The sequence below is a fragment of the Solanum tuberosum genome, unplaced genomic scaffold (genome assembly GCF_000226075.1).
Source record: "Solanum tuberosum cultivar DM 1-3 516 R44 unplaced genomic scaffold, SolTub_3.0 scf00469, whole genome shotgun sequence".
NCBI classification, from domain to species: domain Eukaryota; kingdom Viridiplantae; phylum Streptophyta; class Magnoliopsida; order Solanales; family Solanaceae; genus Solanum; species Solanum tuberosum.
The window spans coordinates 114,147-132,354 of record NW_006239395.1 but is presented as its reverse complement, the minus strand read 5'-3'; the positions used below and the strand labels follow the sequence as shown (position 1 = coordinate 132,354).

Genomic DNA, 18,208 nt, shown 5'->3' with positions numbered 1-18,208 from the left:
GTAGATGTTGCATCTTGTGCTTGCTCTGGCAATTCCCTTCACCAGATGCGTTTTCTGAGCATGGAGGAAAGCTGGACTCTTTTACGCGATAAGGTTTTTGGGAATGGTGGTTACCCTCCGGAATTGGAGAAAATTGGGAGGTACATTGGCCATCAGTGTCAAGGGTTGCCACTTGCAGTTGTTGCAATTGGTGGACTACTTTCCAAGATGAGCAAGGAAACAAGTTCTTGGGAGAATGTTGCAGAAAAGGTAGGATCACTTATGACCAGCGACACTATGGATTGCTTGAACATACTTTCGTTGAGCTACAACCACTTGCCTCAGTACTTGAAAACATGCTTCCTTTATATGGGAGTTTTTGCAGAAACTCGTGAGATTCCAGTCTGGAAGTTAATAAAATTATGGATTGCTGAGGGCTTCGTCAAGAGAGTTAATCATAAAAATCTAGAAGATGTGGCAGAGGAAAATTTGAGGGAGTTGGTTGATAGAAGTTTGGTTTTGGTGGGGAAGCATACTTCCCTAGGAAAAATCAAGACTTGTAAGATGCATGATCTCGTTCGAGATATGTGTTTGAGAGAAGTCCAATATGAGAATTTTATACACTTCAAAACGAGGTATGACTATGATGATCTTCTAGAAAACATTAGTTGTCTACGTCGTGTAGCTGATTTCCATAAGTATACACACAGTGGACTTTCTAAACTTATGCCACTCACACGTTCTGTTTTCTTCAAATATCCATACTTTTTTTGTTACCTCTCACAGTCGAGCTTTAGATTACTGAGGATATTAGATGTTTGCTTTACATGTTTTTTCTCCTGTAGTCAGTCCGTATCAGAACTTGTTCATTTGAGGTATATTGCTTGTCCGTCCTTCAATGGTCTTGTGCAATCACTATGCAAGCTACGGAATATACAGAACTTAGTTATTCATGATTCACATCCATTTGGTTCAAGTATGAGAACCCAGTCCCTACCATGGGAAGTTGTGAATATGCCTCAACTAAAACATATCCATACAAAAAAGTTGAGTCTTTTCATATCCCCACCTACATCAGTATTAATTTCTGAGAGGGAGAATCACTTACAAACGTTAACCGGATTGATGCCCTCATCTTGTAACGATGAGGTGTTTCTACGAATTCCAAATTTGAAGAAGTTGGGAATTTTAATTGTTGATGAATCAGACACTATTCAGAAGTGTTATTGTCTTGATAATCTTGTACATTTAACTCAGCTTGAGAAGCTCAAAGTTGAGGTCAGCGAGAGTTATCTGCTAATTTTTATGCGGATTAGCGAAGGTTGGGTGGACATTCCACATTGTGACAATTTCCCACCAAACCTTAAGAAGTTAACATTGTGCAGAACGCACCTACAATGGGAAGACATGAACATTCTCAGTAAGTTACCTAATCTTGAGGTGCTCAAACTTAAACATCATGCCTTTCACGGACTAATTTGGAAACTAAGCCATGAAGACGAAGATGGATTCTTGAAGCTAAAGTTTTACTCTTGAGCGCATGAGTCTGAAGCAATGGGAAGCAACAAGTTATCATTTTCCAAGCCTTGAGCACTTAGTCCTAACAAATTGCCGGTACTTGGAAAAAATTCCTTTCGACTTTGCGGAGATTCAGACACTACAGCTGATTGAACTACACGAATGTAAGCGTTCTGTTCTGTTTCAGCAGAGCAAATACAAGAGGAGCAACAAAGCTTGGGAAATGATGACCTCGTTATTCATGCGAACTCTATACGTGAGTAAACATTAATCAAAAAGGTATACATTTCTTAAAAGCATAAAGATTTTTGATTAGTTAGATTCCTTCGAAAATCTGAAAATGATTTTTATATTCATCATTTTCACTTATTTATACTATAAAAGGTGCTAATTACAATTGGTTTGTGCATTGCAGACGTAACGACTAGCTGATGGAGAGTACCATAAGGTATATATACTCAAGCAAATTTGCAGAAGTTCATGATATTTCCTGTCTGTGTATTTTGACTTGTTTAGGACTGAGACGTAGTTTAGTGAATCTGATATCTATATACATTCATCAGAAAGAATGCATCACCTTTGGAATGTGTGTATAGTTGAATAACTTCTCTTTTTATTGAAATTGATTCTATAAATCAGTTCTCCTCAACAAAACCTTTTCGTCCATACCAAACACACCCTTAGTGTTTCTTTATTTTGCTTGTCTTAACTCTTATCTAATACTTTAACATTTTTTTGTGTTTTACTTGCTTCTTTTGTTTACAATAATGTTTTATCATTTTGAATATGTTGACTTTTAGTCAATTTTATTTTTTCTTTAGTTCAAAACAATATAATTAAAGAGACGTTGAAAAATTCCAAATACGTGAAACGTAATCTTCTCTTTATTTTGCTTTGCTCTTTCGATCTTAATTTATATAACATATTTCGCTTTTTAGTATGTCTCAAAACAAATTTACTACATTTTCTAATTTGAATATATATTAAAGTTGTGGATATCATATTTTAGTCATGATGTTATACTTTAGTTAAAGAATATTTCTTTTTTACTTGTTCACATTAGCAAATCAAGATCATAAAATTATTAATTGATTTTTTTATAATTGTAGCGTCTAAGTCCATTTGTATGCGCGCCAACTAATTCTATGATCTACTATATCTATTATTCCTCACCAACCATGCATATAAAGTAACTTTGTTATCAAAGCTTGAACTGATAAGAAGAAATCATCACGTGTTCTTAGTTAGCTATATCTAGAATTTGAATTTAAAATCCCATAATTTTCAACACATGACTTTATTGACCATCTTTCAAAAACAATATAAGATCTACATTTATTCTATCTTTTTTGACTTGATAAATGAAGGGTACCATGAGGTATATAGACCGAAGCTAATTTGCAGAAGTTCATGATCTTTCCTTTCTCTGTATTTCGATTTTTTTTTTTTCAAATTTAGGGAAGTAAGTTAGTGAAATAGTCATGTTTCAACTTGTTTAGGACTGAGACGTAGTTTAGTGAATCTGATATCTATATACATTCATCAGAAAGAATGCATTACCTTTTGGAATGTGTATATAGTTGAATAACTTCTCTTTTTATTGAAATTGATTCTATAAATCAGTTCTCCTCAACAAAACCTTTTCGTCCATACCAAACACATCTATACTTTAACAATTTATTGTGTTTTACTTGCTTCTTTTGTTTACAATAATGTTTTATCATTTTGAATATGTTGACTTTTAGTCAATTTTATTTTTTCTTTAGTTCAAAACAATATAATAAAAGAGACGTTGAAAAATTCCAAATACGTGAAACATAATCTTCTCTTTATTTTGCTTTGCTCTTTCGATCTTAATTTTAGTATGTCTCAAAACAAATTACTACATTTTCTAATTTGAATATATATTAAAATTGTGGATACCATATTTTAGTCATGATGTTACACTTTAGTTAAAGAATATTTCTTTTTTACTTGTTCATTTTAGCAAATCAAGATCATAAAATTATTAATTGATTCTTTTTATAATTGTAGCATCTAAGTCCGTTTGTATGCGTGCCAACTAAGTCTATGATATACTATATCTATTATTCCTCACCAACCATGCATAAAGTAACTTTGTTATCAAAGCTTGAATTGATAAGAAGAAATCATCACGTGTTCTTAGTTAGTTATATCTAGAATTTGAATTTAAAATCCCGTAATTTTCAACACATGACTTCATTGATCATCTTTTATAAACAATATAAGATCTACATACATTCTATCTTTTCTTACCTAATAAATGAAATTACACTGAATACGTTGTTGTGGTTGTTATATTGTCTTTGTGTATCTAAAGAGATATGTATGTGAGTGGGAACATCCCATCTGCATATGCTCAAGAAAAGGTGATTGAAAACAATGTGTATGAATTGTGCCTTTGACCAAAAGAAATATAGAATGGTCCCTCGTAATGATAATGAGTGAAAAATGTGAGTTATATTATTTTAGAAAAATAAAATAGGAATCTTTTAGGTGTTGAATTGCAATTGGTTCTTGTCTATCTTTTTCGTCTTTTCCTTTTTTTAAAGAATATATTAAAAAAAATACTAAAAATAGAAAGTTAATTACCAAAAAGAGAAATACCAAAATAAACATACAAATTAATTCTAGATTAAGAAAATTAAAATATCATAATACTAAACTTATTTATTGAAACCTAATTTGAAAAGGATTTTCCTTTTTTGAAAATTTTTCTTGCTTTTGAAAATGAAATAAAATTGATATTCTAAAATATGATTCTATTTTTGTAATTTATCAATTTCAACAAATAAAACTTATCAAACTAAAACAAAAATTTTTTTTAAAAAAAAACATAGTAGTGAATTTCCAAAAGTGGGTATAAGAAGGGTAGGATATAAGAAGTGTACTGTAACCAACGTAGAATTGAAAGGAAAATAACGTCAAGAAATATCAAGATACATAAAGTAAATGAAACACCATGCAGTAGTGAAAAGTAAAGAATAAGATACTATGCGACTATGTCTACAAATCAATATTTACTAAATAAAGAGAAAACGAGAAGAGGAAGTTAATCCTCCGCTTCTCCCACAAAGAAATATGACAGCAATACTCAACTATTTACTATTCTTTTACTATAATTTTCGATCTTCATATCTTCTTATTTAGGTCATGTATTTCGAAGATGTGTCATGTCATATCTAAATCACCTCTTCTCAATTCCTCTTCGTCTTATTTGTACCTCTCATAAAATCTGTTACAAATCAATCTCTTCACACCTTCTTATTGGTACACTCATTCCTGCATCTCTCGATATATGTTCGAACTATTTCTATCTCGTTTTCCTTATCTTAATCCTTGATAAAAAAATGCTAATCAGATTCCAATGCGGATATCAAATATCGAACACACGAATAAAGATGAAAAACAAGAAAAAAATCCAAAGATGCTGTTTTTATTCCTGCCACATAGATTATTGGGTCAGCCATAAAAATATCTTCGTTAGCTGGCTGATGACGTGGACTTCCTCTGGTGGCAGGTTTAGGTCTCTAGATATTTTCACCTCAAAATATCCTTCAACCACGTGTCGACCAAACTTTCATTTTTGCCATCCAAACACCTATAAACTACCGAAATGCCATTGACTATCAATACTAGTTTGTATTTTTTATTTCTAAATTCTAATATATAATTAGTTCTTATATTTTCTATTTCTATAGATAATAATGAAAAGTTACACTTTTAAGATCTACATTTTTATATATATTGATAGTGTAATTAAATATTTATGAAATAAAAAAAAACTTATTACTCTTTTTTGAACTAATTAAAAGGAAAAAGGTATTGTATATATATTAAAATAGAGCGAATATTAATTAATCATGATTATTATTTACAAAATATAGTAAGTAATTGTTCGATTTTGGATTCATATACCTTCTTTTATTTCTTTAGTATGTTTTCCATTCATTATTACTTACTTAGTATAAGTCTCTAGAAGGTGACACGGCTTGGACAACATGTCAACTTCAGAAGCCAGGGATAGTTTTATCTTTCTTCGTGTAATTACATATGTCCTTGATTGATAAAAATATGAAAGACTAGATTTACCCTTACACCTCTATTAATTTTTTTGGCAATTAACGAATTTTATTAATTACCATAACCATGAGAAATTATTTTACATTTAACCCTTGTCAAAGACAAAATCCATCAAAACAATGTCACAACTATCAACTAAATGTGATATCTAATGTGAATTTGTAGAATTCTTGAACCATCAAGTCTTTAATGGTATATTACACTCGAAGCTATTAAGTTAATGACATATTTATCTGAACGTCACGCATTACATTGCATCGCATTAAAATGCTTAAACAAACTATCAACTAAATATAGACATAGCAACAACTATAGGCTTCAATATGCATTTTTGTGTACTCTTAATATTTTCATATCATTAAATACAAAATATATACCTAAAAATGAGGAATCAATTATACATAGTACTAGAACTAGAATACTTATTCTTAGGGCCACTTAAATATATTTTTAAGTAGCTAGAACAGCTAATTAACCACTAATATAATCCTATGTTCCTTAATCCTAGTATATAATTCAACTTTAAATATAATCAGTAGGTCAAGTGTGATAATGACATCCATAATTATCGTTTATCACACTCCAATTTAATAATAATGTACCCAAAATAATAAATTAGCATTGAAGCATAACTATGGCCTATGGGTTCAATACAAGAATATTCTCTCAAAAACGTTTATAGATTTTTATAATTAGATCTAGTTTAAAGTGTAGTTATAAAACATAAATATAATTAACGTATTTTCGAAACATAACTATAATTGTTGTATCGGGTAAAATAGTTGTATTATGCGGATATATCAATTATATGGACAACTGATTATATTCAAACAACAAGTATCATCTGTATCAAACGGATATCAACGCATACTATATCAATTGATAGGTTCAATCTTTATGTTTGTTTCTATCAACATAATTCATTATACTTTTAAAATTACTAATTCAAATATTTTAATATTAAAACACGCACATGTCTATGCACGATATCAGAAATACTAGGCTCATATTAACCCAATTCTTACATCCCCCACCCACCCACACACACTGAACTTTCAGTGTGAACTATGAATTAAATTTCAAAAAAATAACAATTCTAAAAAAGATTATTTAATTTTGTAAACAATAATAGTGCCATTACTAATTTTTCGAATACACAATATAAATATGTCTTTAAACTTGATATTTGCTAACTTTTTATGTATAAGTAAATGAAGACTTAAATTTATATAAAGTCAAACAAGTAGACATATACATTTTACGTGGTAATTCAGGTGAGATATACTTGAACTAATTCATGTGAGTGGCATTTGTGTAAATAAGTTGAACATCATGTCTATTTTCCCAACACAGCTCTACAAACATATCTAGAAAGATATCTTTAGCTACCAAGATATTTTTGTTTGGCATAAAAAAAAAAGAGAAAAAAAAAAGGTATGAAGAAAATGGAAGAAGAAGAAGAGAACATGAGAAGAGAAAAGAGATTGAAATGCATAAACATGGAGGAAGATGAAGATGAAGATGAAGAAGAAGGAGAAATTCTCGATGACGACGATGACGATGATGAATATGAAGAAGAAATTGAAAATATTGAAGTTCCGTCACAACCAGTTGGATTTTTCTATCCTTCAACGACGCCGTCTTCAATCGTCGTCTCCGATGCATTAGATCCTGATCTTCCGGTTATATATGTGAATTCTGCGTTTGAAAGCTCTACTGGTTATCGCGCTGACGAAGTCCTCGGTCGTAACTGGTAATTTTTTAAAAAAATTTATGTGTTCTATGAGTTTAGTAAGTATTCAATTGTTAGGGATTTTGTGTAGTTTTATTGGTGAAATTAGTTGATCTGAGTTGCACTATGGATGTGGTGTAGTGGTCAATAAGTTCTCTCTGGTTCAAATCTTAAAGAGATTTCTATCTTTTGTTGTTTTGCTGGTGGGATTTGGCAGGTATCCCGTAGAACTAGTCTAGGTGTGTGCAAGCTAATCCAGACACCACGGTTATCAACAAAATTAGCTGATCTGAGCTTAGTCTGACTATATATTGGAACTAATTTTGGTGATTTAAATTGTACTTGAACAAAATGTAGGAGTTAGAAATGCAAATGGTGAAAATTTTGTTTCTTTTTACACCGAAAAGTCTTTTGGTGGTGGAAGTTGACATGTATTGTAGAATTAGTTGAGATGTGCGCAAGTTGGTCTAGGCACCACCACGGTTATTTAAAAAAATAGCTGATTTGAGTTTATTTAACTGTATATTGGAACTAATTTTAGCGATTTGGATTGTACTTGAACAAAATGTAGGGGTTGGAAATGCAAATGGTGAAAATTTTGTTTCTTTTTACACCGACAAGTCTTTTGGTGGTGGAAGTTGACATGTAATGTAGAATTAGTTGACATGTGCGCAAGTTGGTCTAGGCACCACGGTTATTAAAAAATATAGCTGATTTGAGTTTATTTAACTGTATATTGGAACTAATTTTAGCTATTTGGATTGTACTTGAACAAAATGTAGGGGTTGGAAATGCAAATGGTGAAAATTTTGCGTCTTTGTTCCATCTGTCCTAGCTTGGGTGGATGGAGTTACTTGATATCATTTGTTGGTGGGAATTGATAGGTTTCCCGCATAATTTAGTTGAGATGTGTGCAAGCTGGTCCAAACATAACGGTTATCAAAAAAATTAGGTGATGTAGGCTTATTTTAACTGTAAATTGGATCTACTTTTGGCGATTTAGATTCTACTTTTAAGAAAATGTAGGGATTGGAAATGCAAATGGTGATAATTTTGCTTCTACGCTAGATCTAGCAACCATATTTTGTTTCTTGCTCTTTAACAGTATGAAATCACGTTCAACCAAAAACACAAGATCCAACAAGAACGTCTATCAGAAGGTGGCACTACCCTGTCTGTATCTGTATAGTAAACCATCTGTTCATGTTATTGCCATTTATCTCTCAGACAAATCCTAAGAATTGAATTTTGCTATTGAATGAGAGCTCATACTACAACAATAATAAAATAGTTACCTTTCTGTGAAAATTTTATTGGCAACTGAGAAGTTGCTAATACAGCAGCAACTCGAACCGCTAGTGGGTTGTATCAGGTGCTTTATTCAAATCTCTAGTGCTTAAGATCATATTTCATAAGGGATAATCTGAAGTTGAAAATAAAGCTCATAATGGCTTAAACACTGTGATTTAGGGTAAAGAAAGATTACAAGTCTACACTCTACACCTTTTTAATGTTTTTTAAAAGGATGAGAAACTGAGGGACTAAAGCATCTTCAATACTATGTTACGTAAAGAAAGTTCTGTGTCAGAGTGGCACTTGAATTGAAGCTGTTTCGATGGATTTGTTTTTTATATATATATCATTGTTTATTCTTGTTTTCAATAATCTGTCCTAGTATGTTAACTGTTACCATTCTCAAAAATAAAAATCTGTCCTAGTATGCTGTTTATTGATTATTGCACTATTTTGTTGTTGTCTTTGCTCTCTGCTGGTAGACTTGGCACCGTTTCCTTGTTACTTACTATATTTTCTTCACTATCTCCTTCTTCTTCACTTGAGCTAAGAGTCTTTCAAAAACAACCTCTCTACCTTTTCTAGGTAGTGATAAGGTCTGCGTACATTCTACCCTCCCCAAACCCCACTTGTGGAATTTAATTGGGTATGTTGTTGTATTATTATGATTGTCCTGTGGACTTGCATCGTTTTCATTGTTGGTATAGTTTTTCAGTCACTAGGATTAAAGAATAGTCAAAATATATGTTTTTATTACTCATTTAATGACAACCCAATGTTAGTATATTAGAAAATTAATTGTAGCTTTTTCTGTCCCTTGACATTATCAATTCTTTATTAGAATTGTTCCATACAGATGTTATATCTGATTCTTCTTTAATGTTTTTTTTTTTTCCCGATTGAAGCTTTTTTTCTTAATCTCTGGATATTAACCTATGGACATATTTAGATAAGCTTTCTCTTGCATTTACCATTGACTTCAACATTACTAATATTTAAGCATCCATCTAAATTCTAATGATATACTATATGTTAACATCATTTACTATTTGAGGAATCTTGACACGTTCACTGAATTATTTTCAGTCGGTTTTTGCAATTTAGAGATCCACGTGCTCAAAGGCGGCATCCTTTGGTGGATCCTGTTGTTGTTTCTGAGATAAGAAGATGTCTTGAAGAAGGTGTTGATTTCCAAGGGGAGCTTCTCAACTTTAAAAAAGATGGTACACCTGTGGTGAACAGGCTAAGGCTAGCACCCATACATAGTGATGATGGCACAGTGACCCATATTATAGGGATTCAAATGTTTTCTGAAACAAAAATTGACCTGAATACTGTGTCATATCCCGTTTTCAAAGAAACTTGCCAGCCTCACTGTGACGAGTCCAGTGAGTACTCCATTAAAAGTGGTAATTTATTGCACCGTGAAATGTGCGGTATTCTTCAGCTCTCTGATGAAGTTCTAGCTCACAACATTTTATCTCGATTGACTCCAAGGGATGTTGCATCCATTGGTTCTGTTTGTAGAAGGATACGCCAATTGACGAAAAATGAGCATGTGAGAAAAATGGTCTGTCAAAATGCATGGGGAGCTGATGTCACAGGTGTGCTGGAACACATGACAAAGAAGTTAGCTTGGGGGCGTCTGGCTAGGGAGCTAACCACTCTTGAAGCAGTTTGTTGGAAGAAACTGACAGTAAGAGGTGCTGTAGAGCCTTCACGTTGCAACTTCAGTGCATGTGCTGCAGGGAACAGGCTAGTGTTATTTGGAGGGGAAGGTGTTAATATGCAGCCAATGGATGACACATTTGTTCTCAATCTTGATGCTGCTAATCCAGAATGGCGACGAGTGAGTGTCAAATCATCTCCACCAGGACGTTGGGGCCATACTCTCTCATGTCTTAATGGTTCCTGGTTGGTGGTGTTTGGTGGATGTGGGAGGGAGGGATTGCTTAATGACGTGTTTGTTCTTGATTTAGATGCTAAACAGCCTACATGGAAAGAAGTATCTGGTGGAACTCCCCCCCTTCCTAGGTCTTGGCACAGCTCTTGCACGATGGAAGGCTCAAAGTTAGTTGTTTCAGGTGGATGCACAGATGCGGGTGTACTTCTCAGTGACACATATTTGTTGGATCTGGCCAATGACAAACCTACCTGGAGAGAAATTCCAACTACATGGGCTCCTCCATCTAGATTGGGACACTCACTCTCAGCTTATGGGAAGACAAAAATTCTAATGTTTGGTGGCCTTGCCAAAAGCGGTCACTTGCGTTTAAGATCAGGTGAATCATACACTATTGATTTGGAGGATGAAAGGCCACAATGGAGGCAACTTGAGTGTGGTGCGTTCACAGGAGTAGGAAGTCAAAATGCTGTGGTTCCTCCTCCTAGACTTGATCACGTTGCTGTAACCATGCCTTGTGGCCGTATCATCATTTTCGGAGGTTCAATTGCCGGACTGCACTCTCCTTCACAACTCTTTCTACTAGATCCTTCAGAGGAAAAACCGTTATGGAGGACTCTCAATGTACCTGGGCAACCTCCAAAGTTTGCTTGGGGTCATAGCACATGCGTGGTTGGAGGAACAAGGGTCTTGGTCCTAGGAGGCCATACCGGGGAGGACTGGGTTCTGAATGAATTGTATGAATTGTGCTTAGCGAGCAAGCAAGATTCTGATGCATGATCTGGTTAGTTAAATTCTCGCAGAATTGATATATATTTTGAAGTAACTTTGCATTTTCTTAAAAATCGGTTCCACTTTGTAGACACTGGAATACACCATGCCACAGATTTGAGTACCTTATGCAGCTTGTGTAAATAAGCTTTTGATCTTGCTGTTTGTAGTCCATTTCGTGGCCGTGGAATATGTTTATGCCTTTTGCTTTGTATCTTTATATATTCTATTCACTGATTTCTGAGTCTCATATTATTTGTATGTACATTATACTTTGCACAACATAATAATAGTTCATGCTCATAAACTACACAACTTTTGTCTTTCACAAAAACAATTAGTTTCGTTGGAGGAGGGGGTATTTTAGGGGTGGCAAAATGGGATTTGGGGAGATTAAACTGTATGCAGATCTTACCCATACCTCGTGGAGTTAGAGAAGACTGTTTCAAAACTTTTCGTAAGCTAATTAACATATACTACATACAACATAATAGTACATTTTTATTTCCTAGCATTTGATTCTGCTCATCAACAGAAGCAAAAATTGGACTAATTAATGCCTTAAAATTACAAAGAATGAAAGAATATAACAAATACAGAAATAAATCCTGGCAGCACAGAATAATTTTATTTACCTAGCAAGACATTTTAGTCTGGAACTTCGTTTGGAACTGAAATAATAAGCCATCGGTCCCTCCACTCGATAACAATGCTTTCGTCTCCTACCACTTTATTTTATACTCTATCCGGAAATATGAGAATTTTTTTTACCAGATAGCCTACATATTTTTTCCGCGTGAAAAATTGGATTCATCACTTCCATGCAACTGCATCAATCTCATCTCTGGCTGACTTATATAGCTCAAGCCTTTTGGCTATGGTCTCTCTCTTTCCCATGAGAGCGGGATCCTCATCGAGCATTTTCCCCAGCTCCTCCTTCTGTACATTCATAGATAGTACGACATTTTGTTACATAGAAATGTCACGGTGCCAGGATTTTCACTAAGCAGTTCAAAATTCTTAGTTAAACACAGGAAGAAGCTGAAGGAAATTCAACATCTGCTATATATATACATAAAAATACTTTACCTCTCTCCTTCCGATTTGCGAATAGAAATGATTTAACAATGACTTCCTTGCTTCTCTGACTTGACAAAAGACAACTGCCTTAGGAATAGTATTCCTCAAGGTTTCACAGACCATATTTATATAAGCAGAGACATTTGATCCTGTTGCATATGAAGCAACAAAATTTAGACACATTTTCTCTAAGTCACGTTTATTCGACCTCAGCTTACAAGTAAGCACTCCAACTTTGAGAGTGCATATCTATACACCTCAACTTTGTCTCAACACTCCAATTCGTCCCCACTGTGTCCAACGCTGACGTGCCACATAAGTTTTGGAGGTGTGTATAGATGATCATTTTGTAACTGACATAGTGAAGACGAGTTGAAGTGTCTAAATGTGCATACTCAAAGTTGAAGTGTTTAATTGCTAGCTGAGACCAAGTTTGAGTGTTTGTTTATGCATTATGTCAATAGAAAATGTTCCTCAAGATTTCGTTCATTTCACAAAAAAAATTATCGGTTGAATGAAAAATGCAAGCGATATGATACTTGCCAATTCTCCTTAGATGATTATCTGAATACCGGTCTACGTTTGAAGCTGCTTGCGCCTGCGCCTTCTCCTGTGCCTGTGTTTGGTTTGCAGGTAGTTTTTCTGGTTCAGTCTGAAGCTTCCTAAAGAATTCAACTGTCAGGTAAGAAGACTCCATCTCTACTAGCCGTGAAACTGTCTTTCGACTTTCATCACGAAATCTGTCAAGAGCATCATTTGCTGCTGCTGCAATATCAGATTGAAGTGACGGAAAACGCTTCAGTTCCTGCATATGGATTCTACGTTAGAACTATTATCGTTCTATCTTTAATGTCACCTTCATGCTTCATAAAAGATGGATGGATGGACAAAAGATCCAATTGTAGAAACTACCCTTTAGATTCTTAGTTAACATAAGCACAATTCGAATAATTAATAAGTACTCCCTCCGTTTTAATTTGTTTGTCTGATTTTGACTTGACACGAAGTTTAAGAAAGTAAAGAATACTTTTAAATCTTGTAGACTTAAACTAAAGATACGTAGAATGTATCAAAATGTCCTTTAATCTCGTGATCTTAAACATGTTATGTGGAAAGCTAGAGTTAAGGAGCTGCCGAAGAGACATTCTTCTTTTAACAGACTAAAAAGTAAAGTAAGACAAACTAATTGAAACGGAGGGAATCATATGTGGGAAGAAGAACATAATTCCACTCATAGGAGAAACGTTTACAAGAAGACCTTCTCCTTTACCTGTGTTTCTGCAAGTGACTTCCTCACAAGTTCTTTCAGAATGACATGCACCTGTAGATAAATAATTTAGCATTCGTAAGTACAGACCGCGATAGAAACATAAATTAAGCATGTTGAACCAAGTATCTATCATCTTTTGTACAGAGAAAATTATATGTATGTCTGTTGTTTCTTGTCCTTCGATTTCTGTTACTATCTTTATGGACTTTTTTCCTTGAGAGAACATATATTAACACTTAACGAGACAAGCATTTGAAACGGAGAACTAAAACTTAAAGGAACTTTACTGCATCAACTGAGGCTTCAGCAGGGCCTTTGAAGAAGCCAAGAGATCCATCGATTAGCCTTCTGTAACCTTGTTCAGGAGCGATCAAGTGAGGCTGGTATCCATCTGCCTCGGAAATAACCTTTTTGACATTACTCGTTGAAAGATGACGATCAAACGGAAGCTTCTTAAGAGCAGCTGGTAGCTGATGATCAAAGACACCATATATTCTATCACCACCGGGCCTCCTGAGAAAAAATAGAAATAGCAGCTAGCTAGTAAGAAAACTACCAGTTAGAATCTCGTTACACCCTCGAAACTAACCATTTTCTAACAAAGATCGATGGACAGAACGAGTGAATGAAGTTAAGCATTACCCTCCTTCCAGATGTTCCCTAAATATTCTATCGAATGCACGACACATTTCCAAGATTGTGTATAGTTGTGCCTGTAGAAAGAAACAACTACAAGTTAATAAAGAAGATAAGTACCTCCAGGTTAATTACCAATCTCCCTCCGTCTCAATTTCTTTGTCTGGTTTTAACTTGACACGGAGTTTAAGAAAGTACAGAAGAGTTTTGAATCTTTGAAACAGACTAATAAGAAAAGTAAGACAAATAAACTGATACGGAGGGAGTACTGTTCATTACCCCTCCATCTACACCAACAGGGCGGCCAATTCGGTCTAACTCAGCATTAAGCTCATCAATTGTCTTGTTTATTAGAGCAATAATGCTTGGTATTCTCTGTCTGATCACAGTCTCCAAGTGCTAAATTTCAAAAAGGAGAAAGCAAGAAGTTAATAACGCCATAACGGTAATTCGGGGGATTTCATATTGGCATAATACATCAACAAACACTTAAACTTGGCCTCAGTTGGCAAGTAAGCACTTCAACTTTGAGAGTGTACATCTAGACACCTCAACTGACAACTAAACACTCCAACTCGTCCCCGTTGTGCTTGTGGACATCTGACGCTGACGTAACACATAATTTTTGGAGGTGCCTAGATCATTTTGTAAGTTGGAGTGTTCAACTGATACATTGGAGACAAGTTGAAATGTCTAGATGTGCATACTCCAGCTGAGGTCGTCAACTTTGAGTGTTTCTTTATGTTTATACCTTTTGAATTCTTAAACCAAAAAGGGGAAACCAACCTTCGATAAAAGTTTTGCAAGATATTCAGCTCCCATTTTATGAGCAAGATGTCCATATTCAGGACTTGACTCAAAGTATTCCAGCTCCTTTCGACGAGCAGCCATCATATCGACACTCTTGTTGATATCAGCCTGTGAACGGTTGACGACTCCAACCCATGGATGTTGGAGCTTATATGATCGACCTTCGAGTACCTTAAACATCAATAAATAAGTCAATTAACATATCAACAATAAGTTTTGCAAGGATCATAGTTCTTGAGCAACTTTCGAAAAAAGGAATCAATCATACATCCAAGGCATTGGTTCCCTGATCCATCAGATCAAGTTTCGTTATAACTCCAAACGTTCTTTCACCTGAAATATGAAATAAAACATATACATACAATCAGATAATTCGATGTACACTCGATTTTGCAAAATTAGTATATCTCACTATAGTACCTGAAGGATCAACTTCTCTTGCAAGCTTTATTGCATCAGAAGTTGCAATATCTTGATTGGCAGGAGAAATTGCCAATATAATGCAATTGGGCTACCACAAACAATACGTTAACACTGGTTATAGACAGTGGTAGAGCCAAAATTTTCACTAAAGGGGATGTAGAGACTTACTTTTTCCACGTATGAGCGGACCATCATTTCAATATCTTCAACAATGCTATCTGGTTGTCCCTCTGCACAGTTCAAGATTCATCGTTTTCAGTTTCGTTAACAGTGAAATAACACAGCAGCACAAGAAGATTGGCTAGCTCCTTTTCTATACCTATAGGAAAATAGTGATTTCGTGCTCACCTACAGCAACCTTTGTCAATCCAGGAAGATCGATGAGTGTTAAATCTACCACTGTAAGACAAAACATACACTTGATAGTCATTAAAGGTTATCGAACAGAAAAGGATAGAACGATATGACTCACAATGGCGTGCCATAACAAAAACACTAATTCAAAAGAATCGTTAGAGAAGATGGAAATGATGAAGAACACATACCATTAGGAGAAAAAATGCTCAGGTGAATTGGAACATTTGAGATTTGCTTGCTCTTCCCTGTTATGCGGTCCGTCTCATCCGCAATCTCTTGACGTACCGCAGCTGCATTAGCAAACATCGAATGTTGAAGAATGAAAAGTTTGCATTTTAATGGATGATTGTGTTATTCTTGCACGTAAATATCACCTCAAGTTCCTCATGATGTTAACAACAGTAGCAGAGTCGGGATTTTTACTAAGGAGGTTCAAAATATAAAGAGGTTAACACACGAAGAAACCAAAGGGACGGGGTTTCTCTGGTACCCTGGCTCGGCCTCTGTTTAACAGAATCACAGGAAATGATCTAGCATACGCATGTGTCGGATGAATTGCAGGAGTAGCCAGTGTAATCTCTGTATGCAGACCTTACTTCTACCTAGAGGTGTATGTAGCATTATAGTTACGGGTTCAATTGAAACCATAAGTTTTGACACGGAGCATAAATTTATTTGTAAATAATTTTGAAATTGAATCGATAGAGTTCAAATCCTGAATTCACTTCTGTCACTACCTCGTGGTCTTTCATGATAGAATATCTCGAAAGATAATGATAAAAGAAAGTTTCTTATAATATCAAACTAACCAAACTCAGGAAACTTCTTTTTTGGGGCGTGCAGAAACTCCGCATATTCAGCCCCTCCATCAGTCTTATGGAGTTGAAGAACCAACGGCCTCCTCGTGACGATGCCTTTCAAATTTCAAAAGAAAAAACTAAATTAAAACAAGTATAAAGGGAAATGTCAAACAAGAAGGAGTTGCTCGGATGTTAACCACATCAAATCATAGATATATATGATTCATATAGCAGACGCCAATTAGTTTGAGAGCAAAAGCGGCATAATACATTGATAATAGACACCTTAACTCAGCTTCAACTAACAACTAGACACTTCAACTTTGAGAATGCACATCTAGACACCTCAACTCAACTTTATGTCATGTCTACATCAGGTGTCCACGAGACACAATAGGAACGAGTTGAAGTGTTTAATTGTCAGTCGAGGCCAAGTAAAGGTGTGTATCTAGGTATTATTATTCCACTGAGAGCTATTGAATGTTTTAATGATCAATTAAAAACCTACAATGCTGCAAGATACTTGAGTCATTTTTCAAAAGCAGTAAAATTACCTGATCCACGAGGCAGGAAATCTCTACCTACAACGCTTTCCAACACCGATGATTTTCCAGAGCTCTGATTGATTACAAGACCCAACAATCAAAAAACAAAACACTCCTCCAAAATAATATAACACTACTAGAAAACAAAGGAATTAACGACGGACAAAAATTTCATAGTTGAACAAAAAAACTTACATACTAATCTCATTTAGTTATAAATTAACGATAAATTCCGTAACTAATTCCTTTTTTTTCTCATAGTGAAAAACTCATAAAATTAAATCGTGAATCCATGTCTCTGATTATTCATAGATTGATACGAATAACATAGAAATTAATCAGTAAGTACTCCTTCATCCTTAACTAGATGTTTCACATTCTGATTCTAGTCAGAGTTTCCAGACTTCCCAACACGAATCCAGATTTAGTTGCAGCTACCAAAAACATGACATGATGGGAAGTACAATTTCGTCCTTAACCAGATATTTCGGACTTCCCGGCACGAATCCAAATTTAGTTACAAGATATGAATGAAAAAACACATAAAAATGAATACTAGCCTGGCCACCAACGACGGCGACGGTAGGAAGAGCTTCCCAAAGGGACATTCCTTCACCTCCATGATCTCCTAAAATAGTACAAGCACGTTGAATTCTATTCACCAATCCGATTAAGCTTTCGAGGGTCGCCATTAACGCACCCTTTTATTTTATTTTAATTTTTTTTGAAATTGAGATTTGAAAAAATGGAGTTGTTTGAATTAACTAATTTTGATCTGGAAGAGAAAAATGAGCTGGGAATTAGCAAAGACGAAGGGATGAGAGATAACCAGAATAACGGTTTTATAAATTTAATTTATACAATTTTTAAAAAGAAAATAAAAAAAATATATTAAGTATTATATATATTCATTCTGTTTCAATTGAAGTGTTTCGTATTTTTTATTTTTTTTAACGTTGTTTGGTCAAAACTTTTAAAATCTATTTA

The 18,208-nt window shown here is 34.5% G+C and overlaps 3 protein-coding genes across 3 annotated transcripts; 2 read left to right on the top strand and 1 right to left on the bottom strand.

Annotated features, from left to right (window-relative positions):
• The first annotated feature begins 6 nt into the window (after window positions 1–6).
• On the top strand, window positions 7–2,151 carry LOC102594192 (putative late blight resistance protein homolog R1A-10). The gene is made up of 2 exons (XM_015303747.1): window positions 7–1,776; window positions 1,913–2,151. The coding sequence occupies exon 1, from the start codon at window positions 46–48 to the stop codon at window positions 1,513–1,515; it is 1,470 nt and encodes a 489-aa protein (XP_015159233.1). The 5' UTR covers window positions 7–45; the 3' UTR covers window positions 1,516–1,776; window positions 1,913–2,151.
• Window positions 2,152–7,031: 4,880 nt separating this feature from the next.
• On the top strand, window positions 7,032–11,550 carry LOC102593553 (adagio protein 3). The gene is made up of 2 exons (XM_006363980.2): window positions 7,032–7,354; window positions 9,713–11,550. The coding sequence occupies exons 1-2, from the start codon at window positions 7,038–7,040 to the stop codon at window positions 11,307–11,309; spliced, it is 1,914 nt and encodes a 637-aa protein (XP_006364042.2). The 5' UTR covers window positions 7,032–7,037; the 3' UTR covers window positions 11,310–11,550.
• A 479-nt stretch (window positions 11,551–12,029) lies between these two features.
• On the bottom strand, window positions 12,030–17,913 carry LOC102593220 (dynamin-related protein 1C). Its single transcript, XM_006363979.2, has 16 exons — window positions 17,782–17,913; window positions 17,231–17,294; window positions 16,686–16,790; window positions 16,065–16,166; window positions 15,868–15,918; window positions 15,688–15,749; window positions 15,517–15,607; window positions 15,365–15,429; window positions 15,073–15,267; window positions 14,566–14,685; window positions 14,293–14,363; window positions 13,938–14,163; window positions 13,651–13,701; window positions 12,924–13,185; window positions 12,390–12,529; window positions 12,030–12,239 (listed from the first exon to the last, which is right to left on the bottom strand). The coding sequence occupies exons 1-16, from the start codon at window positions 17,911–17,913 to the stop codon at window positions 12,114–12,116; spliced, it is 1,863 nt and encodes a 620-aa protein (XP_006364041.1). The 3' UTR covers window positions 12,030–12,113.
• Between the last annotated feature and the right edge of the window lie 295 nt (window positions 17,914–18,208).

Bases quoted from the DNA above. Each gene is read 5' to 3' on its own strand.
- LOC102594192 (XM_015303747.1), top strand. From the start codon at position 46: ATGCGTTTTCTGAGCATGGAGGAAAGCTGGACTCTTTTACGCGATAAG.
- LOC102593553 (XM_006363980.2), top strand. From the start codon at position 7,038: ATGAAGAAAATGGAAGAAGAAGAAGAGAACATGAGAAGAGAAAAGAGA. The intron at 7,355-9,712 runs GTAATTTTTTAA...AATTATTTTCAG, and splicing joins GAAGTCCTCGGTCGTAACTG to TCGGTTTTTGCAATTTAGAG.
- LOC102593220 (XM_006363979.2), bottom strand. From the start codon at position 17,913: ATGGCGACCCTCGAAAGCTTAATCGGATTGGTGAATAGAATTCAACGT. The intron at 15,750-15,867 runs GTGAGCACGAAA...TGAACTGTGCAG, and splicing joins ATTGACAAAGGTTGCTGTAG to AGGGACAACCAGATAGCATT. The intron at 15,268-15,364 runs GTATGATTGATT...TTGATGTTTAAG, and splicing joins AGGGAACCAATGCCTTGGAT to GTACTCGAAGGTCGATCATA.